Below are 19,948 nucleotides of genomic sequence, written 5' to 3'. Positions count from 1 at the left end.
GAATATATGGGATATTGAAAGTAAATGTGGAAGTTAATTTTTAAATGTAACCTTTATTTTAAAAGCTTTGTCATACAGAAAAATGTTCCCTCAAATAGCTATTTTTGTACAAATACCATTTATAAACAAAAAAAAATCAGAAGATTAGTCCATTTGCTATCATAGAAAATATTCACTGCTGTCTTTCCATCTTTGACATGCTCAAATCATGCTTTATGTACAGGCATAAAACTCAACCGTTACAAATTTCTTGCCTGGAACATCGTAATCGATATTGCTGTTTGACACCCCAACCAGAGTCCTTAACCATAGCTGAGATGTATTCACACTCTGGATATGATTGCTTTAAATCATTAAAATCCAGTTCCATATTGCACAGTTTAAAGCTTTAATAATAGATGGTTTTTTTTTTTCACCATTCTCTCACACGGTTATCTGTTCATATTTTGTAAGACGGCATGCAAAATTACAGATTTTGCTGTCCTGCAACACCAAAGTATGAAAAGTTTGGAACTAGCTGCATGCAAGTAGTACAACATGGAAATGATTGCTACTCATTTTTATGTAGGACAATAAATATACTTCCACAGTTCCACAATTTCACTCCCTCATGCTTTGCTCTCTCCGTTCACTGACATTTGTCACAGTGTCTATAAAGTTGCCTATTACATTATTAAAGGAGTGCAGCATGGAAACCCCAAGTTCGTTACTTGTCTCATGGATGTCAGGATCGTAGACTCCAAATAGTGGTGAGCATACCTCTATGTGGCCTTTTCCAGCTCTTTCCAGGATTCCTACCAGTTCTGCTCTGGCTTGGTGAAACTTTGCACGATCATACATCAGTAGCGTGGAATCATCCAGCGGGTAAGATGCATCTTCAGGGTAACAGTCACGAGGCACCGGCAGCTCTATATACCTAATAACGAAGGTCACTCATCAGCATAATCCAATGTAATATATTTTGGCAGAAAATTACTACATTATTAAGCGAAATTCCATTTAAGGGGCCATAGCATAGTTTTTGAAATAAAGGGATTCAATGTATTTTCCAAACAGTCAAAATTTCAGAACATACCAATACAAAAATGGAAACTAAGCTTCCGAAATATGTTGACTTCATGTTTGTTATGTCACAACTATGAACACGTTGACATGACAGCTGTTTACCCAGCCTTTTAAGAAACAGCTGGTTGCTACCTAGATGTTTTACCTCAAAGCTGAGTAGTCTTGTGCCAGCATGTTGAAGAGGTGACGCAGGGCTGCTGTGCTCAGTGGGTTGCCCAGGATCTTAAGCTCCTGCAGGCCACGACAGGGTGCTATAGCGTTGGTCAGGAGATCTAAGTTGTCATCAGCCAGGCCGCACTCCTCCAGACCCAGACTGGTGAGCGAGGCTGAACAGCGATGCAGCAGCTTACGGAAGGTGTTAGGAAAGAGATCAGCCACCACATGGCCACTCAGGTCCAGCTTTATTATGAACTCACTGTGCAGGCTGTTGGCCAGGTAAGCCATGTCCACTGGGCTGAGGTTGCAGTTAGCCAATTCTATACATTGCAGTGGGGTTTCCAAAGGACTGGGCACCATGGAGAGATCGTAAGCAGTTGCTAAGTATATTATTATGGTACAATAATAATTCACAGATTCACAATTAGAAGAATAAGAAAATTTGGCATAAACTTTTCCAAGACGCAACCTTCAGATTAGCTCTTAAGCTTTTCTTTCTTCTATTGGCTTTTTGAATGTTATTCTATGCAAATCTCGTAACCATATATTTAATGTGTTTCTGTTTCCACACTCAGCATTGTTTTGACTGCTCTTTCGAGAGACAGCTACTCAGCTGTCTGCACATAGATTTGGCTGCCAGGGATGTGGTCTGGCCTACTTGTAGCTTTGGCATGGAGCAGCTGTCTGCATTTTAGCAGCCAGGCACTACAAACAGACCACTGTCCTATCGCATATAAACCATCAAGGTGACAAGGGCTGTGGTGATGTGTGTTGATGCTGTTCAAAAAACATCTTGTGTGTCCAGTTCTTTAAAAAATCTTCCACATGGTTTAAGCACTGCAGCTGACCTTTACACTGTGTGACAATGTCATGATGAATGGGCCATAATGTCTTAATGTGCAATGGAAATAAGAAACATTTTTGCCTTCTCCTGTAAAGCTGCAATTTTGGAGATATTTGTTTTTTTCGTTGTTGTTTTTTGTTTGTTTGTTTGATTTTTTTGTCAGTGACAACATGCTAACTTGCTGTTAACTCTGAACTCTGCCTCTGCTGGGATCATCCCTGTGTTCTTAGGGTCCTATGTTCCCTGGGCCCTACATTTTCTCATTGAAATGTCCAGGAACCAGCCCTATATTCCAAGAGTCATATTGAAATTGAGCCTTGTTGAAATTTTCTAGGAAACAACATGACCTCATATGTTTCTGCCTCAAGTTACCTCAATCAAAGTTTTTCCTCAAGTTTATTGAGGGCAGTCAGCTGATGCAAAAGTCATTTTCTCTATTACTTAACATTTCAAAACAATGTCATTTGAATTTGTCAATTTCAAACTAGTGTTGATGTTTATTCCTGCTAACTTGCTAGTAAGTAAGTTAAGGGTTGCACAAGTAGCAACAACAAGTAAGAACCGCCATGCACCACACTTAAAATAGACAAAGCAATTATTCAAAAAGTATGAAATGCTAGCCTGCTATAAAGACAATATTGAAAAATGGCTTTGAGACTCCTAACCTCAGCAGTTGGCGCAGGTGTCCTGTGAGTGTGGAGAAGCCAAGGTAGAGCTCTCTCAGCTCCTTCATCTTGCTCATAAGTTCTCCCAGCACCCCCAGCAGGCCTTCATCCTCCGAACCCAGCCTGCGCACATCCAGTGCCTGCGCTGGCAGAGTGAGAGAACGCAACTGGGGGAACTGTAGTTGTGAGAACATCACCTCCAGGTGTGGCGCCTCCAGCCGCACATTGTGCACCACCTCCAGCTTCCGCAGACCCTTGGGCTCAGCAAGCCGCAGCAGGTAGAAGAGGTTCTTGAGGGACAGCGAGTCCATGCGCAGGCCCACACATCGCACCTTGAGAGGACAGTGCCTTACCAGGAGGAGGGCCTGGGTCACAACTTCATAATTCCGTCCAGTAACAAAAGCATCAAGCTGGACATCCACCTGCAACTCAAAGGCGGACGGTGCGGACTGACCAGCCTGCATGGCCACCAGGGTCTCATAGCACATGCGAGTGAGCAGGTCAGTACGTGCCCAACGGCCCAGCGTGCGTCTGCAGGGGCAGGCCTGGTGTTCAATGTCCTGCAGGCCTGTCAGATCCACCACTCGCAGAACTTTGGCATACGTTGTTGGAGCATGGAGGACGTAGTCCCTCAAACCAGTCAGCAGGGCTGTGAGACAGAGCCTGCAGGTGCGGGAGGTGAGGTCTGTCTGGCAGTCCAGCGTACTGCTCAGAAGCCTTCGCAGGTTGAGCTCTGTGAGAGGCCACATTGCAACCAAGTCATGGAGCACCTCCGCCGCCTCCTGCAGGTAGCTGGCCTTAAACAGGATTGGGTACAAGTCATAAGACAGACAGCTGAGGTTCTTACCAGCACTTGGGCCACTCAAAACAAAGCCTTCAGCGGCTAAGAACTTCAAGCTCTTCATGACTCTTCTCAGACTCTCTTGAGATCTACCAAAGTTCTGTTGAATGGTGTCAGCCCTTTGGCAAGGTTATTGAAAGGTGTTTTTTCAGCTTTCGTCGTGCCGGCATGTGTGAGCATGGGATATGTGGATTTGTGTGCCGGAGTGTGACAGTGAGGAGGTGGTAGTTGAGAGGGGTTTATTTTTAGAAGCAGCTGTCTCGTGGCCTCAGGCAGAACCTGGCTCATAGGCAGGAGTTCTGTTTGGAACTTTGACTAGCAGGAAACAACATCTCTGACATGTCTACCCTTACAAAATGATAAACACTATTCTGTGATTGTACTCTGTGTGCTAGATACTTACAGTTAAAATGCAATGCGGTACTGCTGAGTGATGAAAGAATGTGAAGTAGATGTTCTTCAACTCATCTTACTGCCAGAAACCTCTTGTTCTCAAAAGTGATATATGTGTACAATAAGTGCGAGAGTGTAGGTCAAACTACCTTGGTGATATCTTATTCTAGAGACACTCTGGATGTAAAAATAAAACATTTAACCATTGCTACATCTGTTGTATAAATGCTCACTTACCCCCTACAGTGGTGCCACAGTGGTTTCTAGAGATTTTCTGGTTTAAAGATTAAGAAACCCCTCTTCAAATCATGCATCTTTAAAGTAGAAGGAACTTTTGAAGAACTACAACTGCTTTTTTAGATTTTTTAAATTTGGTGAATGCAGAAGGAAGCCAGATAGCTAATGTCGCTTCTAGGAAGTGGAATATCTTATTGTAGCCATAGTAACATCTTCAAATCATTATGGGGAAGAGAGTGGAGAGAATGGATTACTCAAACAACAGAAGTGACTCATCAGATGAGGAGGAGAATGAGCTAAAAGCTTAAGTTAGTGCAGTAGTCTATTTGGCCATCTATATAGTGTACATCAGTTTAGCTTCTCTGGCACAAAGGATAAAACTTAAGTGTCCATTTTGTGCTGTTTTCTTTACCATTTTGATTGAGGACCAAGAGTTACACTAATGCTTGGTTGTATTTATTAACCTATAGATTAGTAGATAGTTTAGCAGTCAGTACTGGTTGACACCACAGGGACTGCCCTAGGCCTTGTTGTATGATTTGCATAATGTAAAGAAAATCTGAAAATGATCCAATATTGTGAGTTCTGTGATATCCTGTGAAGCTGACGAGGCTGAGGGATACAATGCTGATCAACAGAAAATTGCAAAACATGACAGATAACATGATTAATGAAAAGTGTTTTGATATAAGTAATCCCACTGCCTGCTCAAGACTTTTTAACATTAGTATTTCTTCAACATTGTCCCTGATGAAAAGTTGGGCTTTGCAACAGGAAATACTGTGGCGTGCCCCGTTACACATAGGTGATCAAAGCAATGTTGTACCTTGTTTTTTTTTATTTACATTTCCTATAAAGAGTCTCAATTCAGACAAGTTTAACAGAGGGGCATTCATACAGCTACTTTACTGCCACTATATTTGTGACACATTTCCTTTTTCATACATACTTTTTTACAAGATGACTAGTACAGTATTTTTAATATATTACTATACACTACAATAGATGCACAACCCGTTGTTGTTGTATTTGTTTTCAGACATTGTATCCAAAATAAAGGAAAAAAAAATCAGCAAAAAAGGTTTTCAAATTCACAGAAAAGTTTGATGTAAAATATTTTTTGCAAGTGAATTTCCACAAACAGCAATCAAGGTTATAAATATTGTTCTATAATTTTAATGCACAAATACACAAAATCTTCAATATACATGAGACATATATATTGTATAAAATGAGTGGTTATTTCTATAGAAAGTCCTGAGGAAAATATTATCAGTCTTTTGGGCTTCCAAGAAAAGAGTCTGACTTAAACATCCACAGTATTACAATGAGTACTTTTCATAATGATCTAAGATATTGCATTCTCTACACCAGTACAACGTTCTGAACAAATCTATTTACAAACACATGGTGGCAGTAAAACTCCATAATAAGTGTTTTGTCAGAACCTATTGGATTTTTGAACTTAGGAAACAAAAATTGAGTTGTATTGTATTAGCAGGTTATTAATGGAAATTAATAATGCATTAATACATGTAGAGCACCAACTGCTGCATAGGTTTTTAGATCAGTTCACAAAAGATCATTCCTTCACATAGGTAGAAATATTTGTCTTCCTTTACATGGAGGAGAAGGTGATTCTGGATGGGACTTTGGAGAAAGTTTCCCAATCGCGTAGATCAGCCTCAGAACCCTCCCTTAGTTTATTTATCTCTCTCTTTCTCTCTTTAGGAGAGAATGCAGTCATGATGAGTAGTAGTGGTGGTGATGGTGATGATGATGATGTTCATGGAGGTGATGGTGTTCGTGCCTCTGAGCCACTGGGACAAACCCTGCAGGAGTAGCACCCACTCCAGGCTGAAGGTCCCAGTCCAGGCTGGGGTGAGCCATGGAAGGCGACAGACCATCTCTGGGCCTGGCACGGACACGCTTACTGTGGCTGTATTGCAGAGGCTGCTGCTGCTGTGCCTGAGGGGGGCTGCACCAGCTAACAGGGTGATGGCCGTGCAGCCTGCTGGGTTTACCAGTGCCCCCACTAGCACCCATGGACTTGCTGCGGCTCCGTAGGGACCTGAGGAAGGAGATTCCACGACCACTGGACTTCCCTGGGCTGCAGCTGTCTGGTTGCAGCCGCCGATGGTGGGTAGAGCGGACTCCGTGAGGCTGACTGTCCTGATACTGCTCCTCCACAGGAGACTGAAGTGTGTTATCTGAAAAAAAGATGGAGATGGTGATGAATGAGAAATAAAAATAAGCATATACTACAGACAACTTCCAAAGCATTGGAATGTATAACAGATATCTTCATAAATATTTGTATTCCTACTTATACTAAATATTTCTACTCTAATTTACTTGCCGTCTGCAAAATAGCAATCATATAATCTATAACTGAATGTGTGAAGTGTTTTATAAGCTTTTAAGTCACAGCCATTATTCTGCAGGTCTAGTCACATGACTCGTGAATTTGTCACATCATGGGAACAACAACGTATCAGCTTGAGCACTCTAGAAGTTAAAGACATTTCAAAAGCTTCTGAGATGCTATGAGTCTCTACATCATATCACATACCTCAGTGTAACACTGCACACCATTACATCATTCTCTTATCATTACTTAACCAAGTTTGAATGGAAATTTCTTCTCATTTCCCACTTTTTTAAAAGGTACAATAAGCTGATTTTTTTCTCAGACAACAGCTATAAGACTGGATGATGGTGAGTTGACACCCTGGTACCTGCTTCAAATCGTGAGGTGTAGTTCTCGATCCCAGCCAGGTCTAAATAGTGGTTTCTGCGCTCTGTGTTCTCATCCACGCGGTAAAGCTTCCTCTCTGAACTGCCTGGAGGATCTGGACTCTGTCCTCTGTCAGAGTGAAAAAATAAAGAACAGTTACCATTTACATATAAACATTTACATAAGGTAGTTTTAGCAACTGCATCAAATAAGTAGGCAATCCATTATGTTGTTAAAAAGATATATTTCAGAAAAATAGTCTGTGTTTGAGGTGTGTTGTACTGAATTAATAAGCCTCCAGATAATGTAATCATCTCCTCTAAGCTTTTTTAAAGTTGCTTATAAACCTGTTCTAACTCATATAACAGTGCATATATATATGCATTGTTTTATGAGAACAGGGTTATAATCTTTCTGTTTTTGGAGAGAAGCTGTACCAGAAGAGTCAGAAGCATTGCTTCTAAATGCTCCCACAGGAAGTTATTACATAAAATGGTTATGAATACGCTGCCTGATGATAAGGATAGTTTTGGACTAAAACTTTATAGTTTTGTTTTTTAATCAATTCATGGCAGAGAGGACCATGCAGGGCATTTTAAGAAAAAACACTCCCTGAATAAAACTGAATTATGCAGTTTTTTGAAAAAACAGTGGAACTCCCCTCAAAATCAATCACTGGTTTGCTAAACCAGGTACTGAATGATAACTACAATTAATACTGGGCTTCCTTAAGGAAAGGTTTGGAAATGGTTAAGTATAAACTCACAAAGAACCTTAACTTGTGTATTGTTTATCTTATTGTTCAGAATCTCAACTATTGCATTAGTGTTTATCTGACCAAATAATAATAATAATAAATGCTTACTGCTTATTTTTGTTTTCTTATTTTCTGTTTTCCTCCCTGGTATTAGCCATAGCCAATGTTCATATGCTATATAGTGCTCCCCTATATAATGTACTGTCTCTTCTGCCACATGCAGTGCTGGACAGCTGAACATGCTTGGAAGAGACTGTTAACTGCCCAGCTGTGTATAAGTGACCAAACAGATGTCCTTGTTTAACATCAATCTGAGGTTGCATGCTGTCAGGACCTTTTCTTTAAATTATGCGCTGACCTGCTGTGTGTGGGCTGGTTCTCCTCCAGCTGCTCCCGCTTGTTCAGAGAAACTCCAGTATCTCGATCTGCTGTGGGTTAAAAGGACAATAAGGGGTCAATACTTTAAAATAATGTTATTCATTTATTTAGCATCTTATTAAAACAACTTTACAAAGTGCTTTACAAGAACAGGCAGGGCTCAGTTTCCTAAAAGCATCTTAGTGTCAAGATCGTCATAACTGGTAGAGAGAGTGTTCGGTGTGTTGCTCACTCTACTATTTAAGAATCATCTTAGTACTAAGATTCTTTCGGGAAGGCCAGCCGAGACATGACAGGTAAAAAAGATAAAAACAGAACAATAAAATCTGCAAAATGTAAAATCTGACTTAAAATGAAGTTTTCTTTTTAAAAGTACCACGTAAGTCAATTGCTTTCAGGTTTTCTGGTAGAGAATATAACAACTTTATTCATTCAACTTTAATCATTCAGATTAAAGATATGTTGTGTGCTCACAGCTCACAATGCAGCTGATTACACAGAAAGGAGCAGTAATTGTGGAGTAAGACTCACCTCTCCTGTTGCCACTGGAGCAGGGTGTGACGGTCAGTTTGACACGCAGTGTTTTGCTGTTGCTCAATGCAGACTGTTTGACTGATGCCTCAACCACCTCATAGATTGTGTGCATCAAGCTAGACATGTCCTGTTCATAAACACACATAGTCTAAGACACTGCACGTCTTTCCAGATTCATGAAGACAGTTGGCGCTATCTCTGTTACCTCTTTGGTCACTCTGCCACTGTTGTCAAAGTCGTATAATGTGAACACCCACTCTTGGCGATTCTCATCCACCCCAGGCACATCACATTCCACATCCTGTTACAAACACAACAAGAAAGTAAAGGTTCATTGTAATTCATTTACTGAGTGGTGAGAAGGGAATTGGCTGATCAATCTTTTGAGGGTGTTCACTTACATCACTTTTTGCACTCTTTCTTGGGGTATCTCCATTTTCTGATGAAAGTGTGTGCTTGTGACTTTGGTATTCAGCTGCTCTCTCTGGAGGCAGGATTACTGCAAGGTCAAAGAGCTCAAGTGTATAAAACCAACCAAAAATAAGACATGTCCCAAAAGCCCAAAACCCTGGAGCCCCTCAATAAACAGTAAAGTCCATCATTGGCCTAATATAAAAAAGGCAGTTTTTCAATGTGTAGCTGTGCAGAAACTACACTATATGGCGAAAAGTATGCTGACACCTGACCACCTGAGCTTGCTGGGCATCCCATTTCAAAACCATGGGCATTAATATGGAGTTGGCTCCCTGCTTTGCGGCTATAACAGCTGGAAAGGCTTTCCACAAGATTTTACAGTGTGTCTGTAGGAATTTGTGCTCATTCAGTCAAATGAGCATTTGTGAGGTCAGACACTGACGATGACTGGCAATCAACATTCCAGTGCATCCCAAAGGGATTCTGTAATGAGTGATGTAGTAAGTGATGAATCAGAGACTAGATTTTTATGCGCTACATGCTTCAGCACTCTGTGGCCCCGCTCTGTGAGTTTGTGTGGTCTACCACTTTGTGGCTGAGTTGTTGTTGCGTCTACACACTTCCATTACACATTAATAGCACTTACAGTTGACCGGGGCAGATCTAGCAGGGCAGAAATTTCACAGTCTGACTTGTGGCAATGTGGCATCCTTGTGGCATCCTATGATAATGCTGCGTTTAAAGTCCCTGAGCCCTGAGTATGACCTGTTCCACTGCCAGTGTTCATCTGTGGAGACTGCATGGCTATCTGCTTGATTTTACACCTTTGTTAGCGATGGGTGCAGCTGAAACACCTAAACTAATGATAGCTGAACTGAACTAACAACAATTAGAAGAGGTGTCCACATACTTTTGTACTTGTGTATATGAGGCCTTAACATTTCTCAGCTTACCCTCCAGAGGGCAGTCATGATCCAAGAACTGGTCCTCCTTTAATTCTGCACCACACACATCCTGAAGAGAGCAAGAACAGAAAGGGAGGAGAGAAACAGAGATGAGTAAAGCTTTAGAGCTTTGACATATCCAGAAAAAACAACTGTCTTTGGCACCAAGCAGTCTGTCTGGCAGAGGTGTTCGGATGAGAGAACTTTAGTAGTCTGCACATCTGTACAGCTATAATATGTCAGTGTATAGGTCAGAGACTCAAAGCTCCAGCCAACTCTTTTAAGTGTGATCCAGCATCATGTCTAGTCCAAAAGAAGCTGTGCAAACTTGAATATGCCTGAAACACAGTGCACACAGAAAATACACATACCGATACTTCCACACTTCTTTGCACCCTCTTGATAAAACAAACAGAATAAAATAGGGTAAAACTACACATCTGATGAGCTTTGTTTGTATGCGTGGTACTGTATGTACAAAAGCTTGCAGCATGTGCCTCTCTTAGCTTACAATCAACCCCCTTAATGTATCCGCCATGAAGAGAGGGGGAAAAAAAATTGAACTTCATTCTTTGCACTCCTGTGGTCTCGAGCACAATTGTTTCCAGACGCTTTGCACTGTTGATTTTAGTGGGAGGAAGTGGAGCAGCCTACAGCGCAAAACAGCTCGCCATCTTCACTAATCTCTGTCATAATTCGCTCCATGTGCTGTTAACCGGCGCAGAAGGCGATTCAAATTCCCTTTGGTCATCTCAAGGCTGAAAGATGAATCTCAAAGCAGAGTTACACAACACAGAGTGTGTGGTCCAGGTACGTGATAGAATGTCTGACCTGTCCTTTACTCAACACAAGGGCCACATCAAGAGTTTCTGGGCAGAAGCTTCAAATACTGGTTGATGTGTTTGTGTGTGCATAATAAAAGGCATGAAAAATTATATTCATGACAAATTCCATGAGCTATGTTTGAGGAAAACACATCACCGTTGGCTTCCTGACTAAACTGGAATATGTTATTTATAATCATAAATTTATAACAAATTACAAGCAGAAGGCTGTATTTTATATAATTCTAAGTTTAAGAACTGCAGACTTCAATATGGCTCATAGATTATAATGATAGTTTTAAAATTACAACAGATTTTTAGCGTAAAACATGAACAAGTTTATTTTATGTAATCTTAAAAGGATCAGCAGGTTCCACTCTTACATTTTTCTTGACACTTAGGCTACTGCAAACTGATCATTCCACTTTTGACCAAATCACTGTGAAAAAATAATATCAATTCACTGTGCAAGAAAGAATAATATACAATAATAATATTATTAAAGTGACCCTGTACTGAAATTCTCTAACTCACAGAATCACTATCAGCAGTTAAGATCCCTGTAGGCCTATCATGAACTACTACCATGAATGCCATTATGTGGTTGTACCAGTGCATGTGCCATTGGTACAACCACAAATACAAGTAAAATTTTAAGTGACAGCCAGTGCAACTGGCTATATGTGGCCAGCGCCACCCCAGTGTGAAGGATTCCCGGCTGCCCCGGTTGTGCAAAGTGAAACCGTCAGCCATTAACAAAGCAATCATCAGGAAAAGCTGTCCTACCCTGTGTAAACAGTTCCTATTTTCAATCAAATCTGCCATCAAAACTGATACTGATCAGTTATGAGTCTGATAATGCTGCACTCAATAATCAGCATATCTCACTGTGATAAGACTACTTCACACAACACAAACAGGCCGGACAAAACGTTAACGTTAGTCTTAGAAACGGATGAGGCTACATTACATAAATTAGGCTATCCAATGTTAAGATTTATAAACAAACATTACTAGGTTTGTCATGTTAACTTTTGTCATGTTCCTTTTTGAAATTTTTTTGAGTCTTCAATGGCTTAGGTCAGATTTAGGTTCATCCTAATAAAGTAGGTTGTCACTCAGACAAATATTTTTCCCCATGTTACCTTATATTAGATTAGACACCTGTATGGAGGGCAGCCAAACTGAGTGCCCCCTATGTCCGAACTACATGAAATTTTTATTTGAAGTCACTTTTTAAAGTTCTGGCTATGCCCCTGCATTGTTGGGCTAACATCTTATCTCCATATTTGTTTTTTTCTGTAAAACGTATAAACTGAAAGCAATGGTGTAGTGGTGTGGTGTACATGATTTGAAAATACCAGCTGCCGTTTACACCACACGCACATTGTATAATGAATGGACCAGCAAAAATTCTCTGAAAGTACTTGGAAAAAAATGTTTTCACATTAACTTATGAGGTTTTGCTCAAACAACAATTTAAAAACAATATTTACGTATTTATAATATCAACATGCACTACTCTTAAAATAAGTCTAGTGCAGTTTTACAGTCATCTATTCCAGCTGAATGAAAATAAGGCCTATAAGCTGCTCTTCAATTTTGAATAGAATAGGTTGAACAGGATGCCTAGTATGTAAAACAGCACCTCCTATTGGCTGATTTGATATTTGAAATTTTACTCTGAAAAGTGCACATTGCAGGATTCACAATATGAAAATGATTATTCAATTATAAACTCTCCTGTTTAATTAGAAACTTCATCCTGAACCGCACATTGATATTCCTATTCAAAAAAGTGAAATCAATGTATTCTACATTTAACTTTTTAGAACATGTACCATTTTAGAAAGTAATAGTGAAGTATGTCCAACATGCTCTTTATGAGGATAATAAGAGCAGGACTCCTACAGAAAGAGAGCATGATGTAAACACAGCACTAGTCTTGCCAGTCTTTACATCACCCTGCACCATAAAACCACCATCATTAAGACGAATACAGCCCTGTAAATATTAACACCCACAGCGCTCTCATTTAGGCCCAAATGTGCATAGCATATGTTCCACACACACAACTGCATTTGAAATAACTTCTCCTAAAAAGGGCAAGTACCATCTACCTGTGAAAACATCTGTCAAACATCTGATCAGCATTGCACTTTGAATTACACGACACCAAACAAAGAGGGAACGGCTTCAGCTGTGTGAGACTCGCCTGCTGAGACAGGTTAGCAAAGAGCAAAGACAGAGTGTGACCATAAAACAAATCGATCTACTTTTTTCATATCTAATTTTCTACTTTAGAGTCACAGACTGAGCGCTGACATTCTCTCTCTTACTCCTATTTTCTCCTTTGTGCTCAGAGGCAACAATCTAGACTAAGAAAAAAATTATTATTAATTATTATGGTTAGTACAGATGCACTGATATGGAAAGCATATGCATATTTACCAATACTTATACATAAATACGTACATAAATGTAGTAGAAATTGGCACTAAATCCACCTGGATTAGCATTACAGTGAAATGAAACATTTAATTAAAAAAGGGCTACAAAAGTAAAATGAATAAAATGCAGTTTTGCACAGTAGCCCAGCATTGCATGAGAAATACATTAAACAACATAACCAGCATCAAGTATCAGTACGAAACATCAGACAAAATCTTAACATCTGTCTGATATGTGTATATTGTTTATACTGATATGATTCTGAAATCATTGTGTACACCGAACTTTTATTAGGAGTGTCCTGATAATTTTTTTTGCTCCCCTGCCCAGTATTCAGGCAAAATGTGGCTAGCTCAAACACAGTCAGTGCTGCAGATATTACAATTTTCTGGCAACTAGTCCAAGCTGCAGATATGTAAATCTCTTTGTAAACTGCTGAAGACATGCCTTGCTCCTGCAGGTTGTGAATAACGTCTGTTTATGTCACCATGATAGTGTTGCGGGGAGAAAGCCATCAGTTAATTCCTATTCTGGAGATGAAGCTGGCAGTGCCACATTTTTATGTTATTTTTACCTTTTATTTAATAAAATACTATGATGATTCCTGATGATTACAGGCACCAATTTCTAGTTTTATTACTTGTAAACATTCCTGTTGAAACATTATACCTGTTCACAGTTGTATTTTTAGCGTTCTCTATAGCGGGCAGGATTGCCAAGACCAGACACAATCTCCAGCCCAAATTTTGCCTAAAGTTGGGCACCAGAATCTGAAATTTTATCATTTTAAATGGCACTTAAATTGGCCCTGATAGTTTACAGTTTCACATACTAGTATTTTACTATTGCACTTAACTACTGTTTTATTTACTACTACCTATCTGCCAGTTATACTTTTTTCACCCCTTTGTTGCAGATGTTGAAGCAATTAATCACCAAAACAATCAATGCATCAGTGGAAAGAGCATTTGAAGCCTGACAGAAAGCAGGAGAACAAAGCCGCAGTGCAGATGAGTGTGATGAGTGACTGGCCTTTCTGCCAGTGATTTCTCCCATCATCACAGCCAAGCCTCGGCCACGCTCTGCCTGCTCCAGGGCCTTTCATGTGGGCTCGTGTTACCAGTGTGAGGGGGGGCCTTTTCCTGCCCTGAGACGGGTGTCGCGGGGTAGGCTGCCCCCCACCCTGCCCTGCTTCCCCTCCACCACCCACCCACACTGCTTTCTGAACACACTCACAGTCCTGGGAACAGTGGCCTGCTTTGTTCCTCCTCACTTCCTGTCACCAAACACCTGGACCGGAGCCTTATTACATGACGAGAGAGAAGAAGACGAATTGCATCATCACTGAGCCAAAGCAGGTTAGGGGACGGTCAGGGCCGAGCTACTGCAGTTGCACTTATGTTGAGATTGGAATCGACTGATTTTATCTTTTATGGTCATGCACAAAACCCCCACAACCTAAACCTCCATTTGCCATGTTCAGGCAAGCAAGGACGATAAACAGAAATTGCTGTTAAGGCCAACATATATTAATCCTTTTCCCTCATTGCCTTAGTCAAAATTGACTGGATTTGATTAGAACAAACTGCTTAAACAGCATCAAATGCAAACAAAGTGAAAGCATTCCAGACTCTTTGTAGTTCACCGCATATTAAGCATAAGCATAGCGCTGTATTTTATGCCAGCATTCTCCAGGTCTGTCAAAGCAAACAGGTTTCCTGATGAATGGAGCCTTTGTTAATGCATTTAGTGAGTGTCGGCACTTCAGTATGAGTCAGATTACTTTATGGAAGTGTTGATGGGTGGCTTCAGAGTACTGCAGGCCTGTTGAAAATATGGACTTCGACACTAATCTTTAATCTTTGATCTGTGGTTGTATTAAAATGTTTCATAAATCAACAAATCTGGCTTTTCTTTTTTTTCAATTCGGTCAAGAAACAAACTCTTCACACTTCATAATACAATCTAAAGACTGTTTATCTAACAAAAACTTTTGCTAAGTTTGTTGTTTTTTTGTTCACTAGCCACACACAGTTTTAACTGCTATGCAAATAATGTTTTAGCAAGGCATTAATAAACAGATTTTCTACACAAACAATGTGACCGAATTCCGAACAAATTCCACTGGTATTGGTAAGAAAAGAATCAGACGTTTGTTGGGGTTAAATTATGAGCCAGGTGTGTCTTTCTCTGTGGTTCAAGCTCTACAGTGAGCATGTGCTACTCACAGGCAACAGTGCTTCAAGCCTGTTGCTTATTTTTGAACCGTTCGAGTAAACACGTTACGGTCACCTCCAGGCTCTCTCCCAAGCAGACAGAGTCATGGCTGAGTGACCGCGGCACACGCTCCCCTCCCCCTGGCCTTTGAAGTGAGGCTGAGAGCGGAAAAAGGGTGAAAGAAGGGATTCTTCCAGCCTCTCCAAGCAAACAGTGGACGCTTTGAGCCTGGTGGCCTGGCCCTTTCAAGTGTCCCAGGCTTTATGATCCAAACTGCAGGATGCTGACACAAAAGGGCAGTGTTATAATTAGAGCCAGAACACACACTAGCCATCCTTACTCATCTCATCTCCACAAGACATGAAGATCATTAGACTAACATTTGCAAGAAATTATGCTGTATACAGAAACATGAGGGGTTAAATTAGAAAATCTGAACGTTTAGGTAATTAATGCCAGCTTCTCAGCTGTCACTTTGATAAAAGCTATGAGCTTAAATTTGAAATTCACTGTAACAAACCCAGCACTGGGCTGACAACTGAACTGATTTTTGAATACGATGGCTTCGAGAATGAAATACTAAGAGGAAATAGTGGAGAAAATTCAGCATGATAGTGGTTGCTGGTCAGAGTTCATTTGTTGCTCAGTTGTAATGGGTGCAGTCTTGCTCTGTTGTTGTTGCTATTTGAAGGCCTCAGTTCTTGCAGTAATAAAAACTGGCCTAAAAGTCGCTTTACATTGAATGGGTCTTTAACTGGCCAATTTTCAACATTAAACCATCAAACCATCATAAATATCATATCATCTAGAGGTACACTATGTGGACAAAAGTATTGGGACACACTTCTAAATAATTGAATTCAGGTGTTTCTTTCAGTCCTATTGCCACAGATGTATAAAATCAAGCACCTAGCCATGCAGTCTGCCTTTACAAAAATTTGTGAAAGAATAGGTCGTTCTACAGAGCTCAATGAATTCGAGTGTGGTACTGTAATGGGATGCCACCATTGCAACAAGTCAGTACGCACAATTTTTTCCCTGCAAGATATTCAAGTGGATGTGTTTAGGATAGGAACCACAGCAACCATGTAAAGTTACAGAGAGCGGGGTCTTCTCTGGCTTTAACATCAGCACAAAGACTGTGCACCGGGGGTTTCATGGCATGGGTTGCCATGGCCAAGCAGCTGCAAGCAAGTCTTACATCACCAAGCACTATGCCAAGCGTCGGATGGAGTGGTGTAAAGCATGTCACCACTGGATTCTGGAGCAGTGGAAAGGTATTCTATGGAGTGACGAATCACGCTTCTCTATCTGGCAGTCTGATGGACGACTCTGGGTTTGGCGAATACCAGGAGAAGGTTACTTGCCTGACTGCATTCTGCCAACTGTAAAGTTTGGTGGAGGAGGGAAAATGCTATGGGTTTGTTTTTCAGAGTTGGCCTAGGCCTCTTAGTTCCAGTGAAGGGAAATCTTAATGCTTCAGCATAACAAAACATTTTAAACAATTGTATGGTTCCAGCTTTGTGGGAACAGTTTGGAGGAGGTCCTTTGCTGTTCCAGCATGACTATGCCCCAGTGCACAAAGCATGGTCCACAAAGGCATGGTTGGGTGAGTTTGGTGTGGAAGAACTTGACTGGCCCACACTGAGGCCTGACCTCAACCCCATCAAACATCTTTGGGATGAGCTAAAATGGAGACTGTGAGCCAGGCCCTCTCGTCCAACATCAGTGTCTGACCTCACAAATGCTCTTCTGGATGAACAGGCAAAAATTCCCACAGACACACTCCAAAATCTTGTAGAAAGCTTCCTAGAAGAGTGGAAGCTGTTGTAGCTGCAAAGCTCCTTATAATTAAAACTCCTTATAATTTCGTTATGAATAGGTGGGCTAAACTGATAAGCTAAAATAGGTGGATATATGTAAAGTTGTTGGTTTTCATGACATCACAGAAACATGAATTCACAAGAGGCAGTTTTTGCAGCATAGTTTCCAAATATGAACTGCATTGACTGGAGAGTGAATTGTATGTTTTGAAACTTTAATGTTCACTAGTGCTAGTATTTGAAGAAAGTGAGGAAAATCTGGGTTTCCACAATATGAACCTTTTAATGTGGTAACACAAAAGTAAACTGATTTTGTTTAACCCAAACAAATACTTATGCAACAGTGCAAAGACAAATTTAAAATTTTAGTTTAGATAAACAAAAGCGATATGCAATCCTCAACAACTCTTCAAATCAACTTCTGTCCTGTTCTACTTTTTACAGTGTAAAATCCCTTAAATGGTATAGAACCTTTACATTATGATTAAAGAACCAACACAGAAGATCTTTAAACTTAAAAAGATTTGTCATACTTGCACATCTAATTCACAAAAACAGTTCCTAAAACAACCATCCACTGAGAGGTTCTTTAGAGAACCAAAAGTGGATCCTCCCTGTCATTATTCCAAGCGTCCTTTATTTAAGAATGTAGGCAAAGTGGTATCAAGCATAATTTGCGCTATTCTATTTTATTCAATTCTATTCCTGTCCCCTGGTTACTGAATGGGTGCCTTAACCCATGTACATCCACAAGAGCAAAACAACTAAACAGATGCCTGATGAGATGAGCTGAGGCATGAGGACTCATCTCTAACCCCAGGCCTCTCATCCCATTTCCCCCAGTCCACCCATCTCCATTTCGTAAGTAATCTCCCACAACCCTTCGTCATGCCACTCCTCCCACTAACTACACCTCCTTCTTCCTCTCCCAACCACTTCCCCCCATTTTCCCAGGACAGCCCCTCTCTGTTTTCAAAACCAGTACCAGATGTGCGGTGGGGCTGAGCTCAAAGACCCTGCTCTTCTGGCTGCCAGCCATATGCATTTCACACTGTGATGAAGGTTCCAGGCTCTATTGAGAGAATGAGAGAGAAGAGAGAAAGAGAGAGAGAGACAGGGCGAGAGAGAGAGAGAGAGAGAGAGAGCGGGAGAGAGGAAAGAGCCCCCTTCCCAAAAACTATTAAATAGCTTAGATGGTCTGCATATGGTTAAGTCCAAAGTCTAATGAATTTAGGCTGGGAAGCTAAAACTGCACTGAAAAAAAACATCTGATCCATTAGTGGAAATGTTTTGAGCTTCACACAACATTCCTGGTCTACAAACCAGCAGTTAAAAGTGCAGCAAAAAGGAGAATACGTCCATGGAAGACTCATGAAAGGTCTTGCACGTAAGGAAATGACTTGGAAGCTTAATCTGAACATAAATGGCTGCAAGACCACCCAATCACTTGCTGCAGTGCACAACATGAGTGCAAGCACCATACCATGGTAAAAGATTCAGTCAACTTTTAACAGAATACTCAAAGGAACCCAGAGTTCAGCGATAAGAGTGGTAAACATGAAAAAATTGGCTAATTTCTACTTTGGACCTTGCTGTAGACATATCACGTTCCTGGCACCAGTGGACAGTTTGTGGAGGAGAGCAAGAAAATGAGTTTGTGGGTAAGAGACATTGTGATTTACTGGAGATGCAGAGTCCACTTGAGTTAGATTTTGCAGTTTATGCCTTTTAAATGCAATAAACACCAAGAAAACCTAAAGGTTCTCTTTGGATCCATTTTAAGCTTTTACCCCATATACAGGCTTCATCCCATCACTACACCATGACATCCAAATTGCACTACAGACATTTTGCATATGTTAGCAAAATGAAGGAGCTCCAGCGCTCTGAGATACTCAGCACAAACTGTGTTGGTTAAAAAAGTTGGGAAAGGTTGTAATAAACATTAAAGCACAACTATGAAGTCTCTTACAACTTTCCTCAACAAATAGTCTGAGCACAGGAGCTGTAATGCAGAGGAATCTCTCAAAAAATAACGTCTATATTGTTTAGTATAATAAAATAACACACAAAATGTATCACATGACTCAATGGAGGAGGGACAGGTCCTACCTGCTTGTCTCTGACTGTGTCCGACTCCCTGTGGAAGATAGAAGGGCTCGTTGCAATTGAGCCACCTTAATAAAACAGAAATATTCACCTCAGCAACAGGACACACAACCCACAGACTAAGTCAGTGAAAATAACTGCAGTTGTGTTCACTTACCCTCTGGACTCTCCCTGCGTTTACACGCTAAAAAAACAAGTGCAAAAAGAGCTTTAATGTGAGGAATATTGAAAGTCATTTCATATCACCAAGCTGTATTTATGCACTTGGGATCAGCAGTGAAACGAGCGTTATCAAAACACAAACAGAAACTCTTACCATGTTTCGACTGTAACGTCCCCATGTTGCCCCGTGCTCAAAAATTTCAATTACTTAATTATCCTCTTAGGAAAAACTGAGAGACCCTCTGTGCCTTGACTGGCAGAGGAGGGCTGAACAGGCCATACTCCTGTTAAGTTTATCCATGTGGTCCAGTAATATCGGAGACTGAAGTGTTCTTGAAATCCTCTGTGGGAGCGCTCGTCTTGGCGTTATGTTTGAGGAAGAAACGCAAATCGAAGG

At 40.7% G+C, this 19,948-nt stretch overlaps 2 protein-coding genes across 2 annotated transcripts; both read right to left on the bottom strand.

Moving 5' to 3' along the window:
• Window positions 1–33: 33 nt before the first annotated feature.
• Window positions 34–4,128, bottom strand: lrrc14b (leucine rich repeat containing 14B). The gene is made up of 3 exons (XM_036566602.1): window positions 2,731–4,128; window positions 1,211–1,570; window positions 34–916 (listed from the first exon to the last, which is right to left on the bottom strand). Exons 1-3 carry the CDS (start codon window positions 3,633–3,635, stop codon window positions 601–603), a joined length of 1,581 nt encoding a protein of 526 aa, XP_036422495.1. The 5' UTR covers window positions 3,636–4,128; the 3' UTR covers window positions 34–600.
• Window positions 4,129–5,348: 1,220 nt separating this feature from the next.
• LOC118805640 (protein naked cuticle homolog 2-like) lies at window positions 5,349–19,948 on the bottom strand. The gene is made up of 10 exons (XM_036566601.1): window positions 19,706–19,948; window positions 19,547–19,573; window positions 19,393–19,457; window positions 9,975–10,035; window positions 9,009–9,106; window positions 8,813–8,908; window positions 8,605–8,734; window positions 8,054–8,123; window positions 6,940–7,067; window positions 5,349–6,411 (listed from the first exon to the last, which is right to left on the bottom strand). Exons 1-10 carry the CDS (start codon window positions 19,728–19,730, stop codon window positions 5,945–5,947), a joined length of 1,167 nt encoding a protein of 388 aa, XP_036422494.1. The 5' UTR covers window positions 19,731–19,948; the 3' UTR covers window positions 5,349–5,944.

The sequence above is a fragment of the Colossoma macropomum genome, unplaced genomic scaffold (genome assembly GCF_904425465.1).
Source record: "Colossoma macropomum unplaced genomic scaffold, Colossoma_macropomum, whole genome shotgun sequence".
Lineage (NCBI taxonomy): Eukaryota > Metazoa > Chordata > Actinopteri > Characiformes > Serrasalmidae > Colossoma > Colossoma macropomum.
Note: the sequence above shows the minus strand (reverse complement) of the source record. Positions and strands in the feature narration are given on the sequence as shown.

What these genes read in the sequence shown, in the direction of transcription:
- lrrc14b (XM_036566602.1), bottom strand. Translation starts at nt 3,635, where the DNA reads ATGAAGAGCTTGAAGTTCTTAGCCGCTGAAGGCTTTGTTTTGAGTGGC. An exon ending in CACCTGCGCCAACTGCTGAG is followed by an intron (nt 1,571 to 2,730) that starts GTTAGGAGTCTC and finishes CATGGTGCCCAG; the next exon opens with TCCTTTGGAAACCCCACTGC. An exon ending in CAAGACTACTCAGCTTTGAG is followed by an intron (nt 917 to 1,210) that starts GTAAAACATCTA and finishes CTTCGTTATTAG; the next exon opens with GTATATAGAGCTGCCGGTGC.
- LOC118805640 (XM_036566601.1), bottom strand. Translation starts at nt 19,730, where the DNA reads ATGGGGACGTTACAGTCGAAACATG. An exon ending in GAAAGAGTGCAAAAAGTGAT is followed by an intron (nt 8,909 to 9,008) that starts GTAAGTGAACAC and finishes TGTTTGTAACAG; the next exon opens with GATGTGGAATGTGATGTGCC. An exon ending in GTGGCAGAGTGACCAAAGAG is followed by an intron (nt 8,735 to 8,812) that starts GTAACAGAGATA and finishes GTTTATGAACAG; the next exon opens with GACATGTCTAGCTTGATGCA.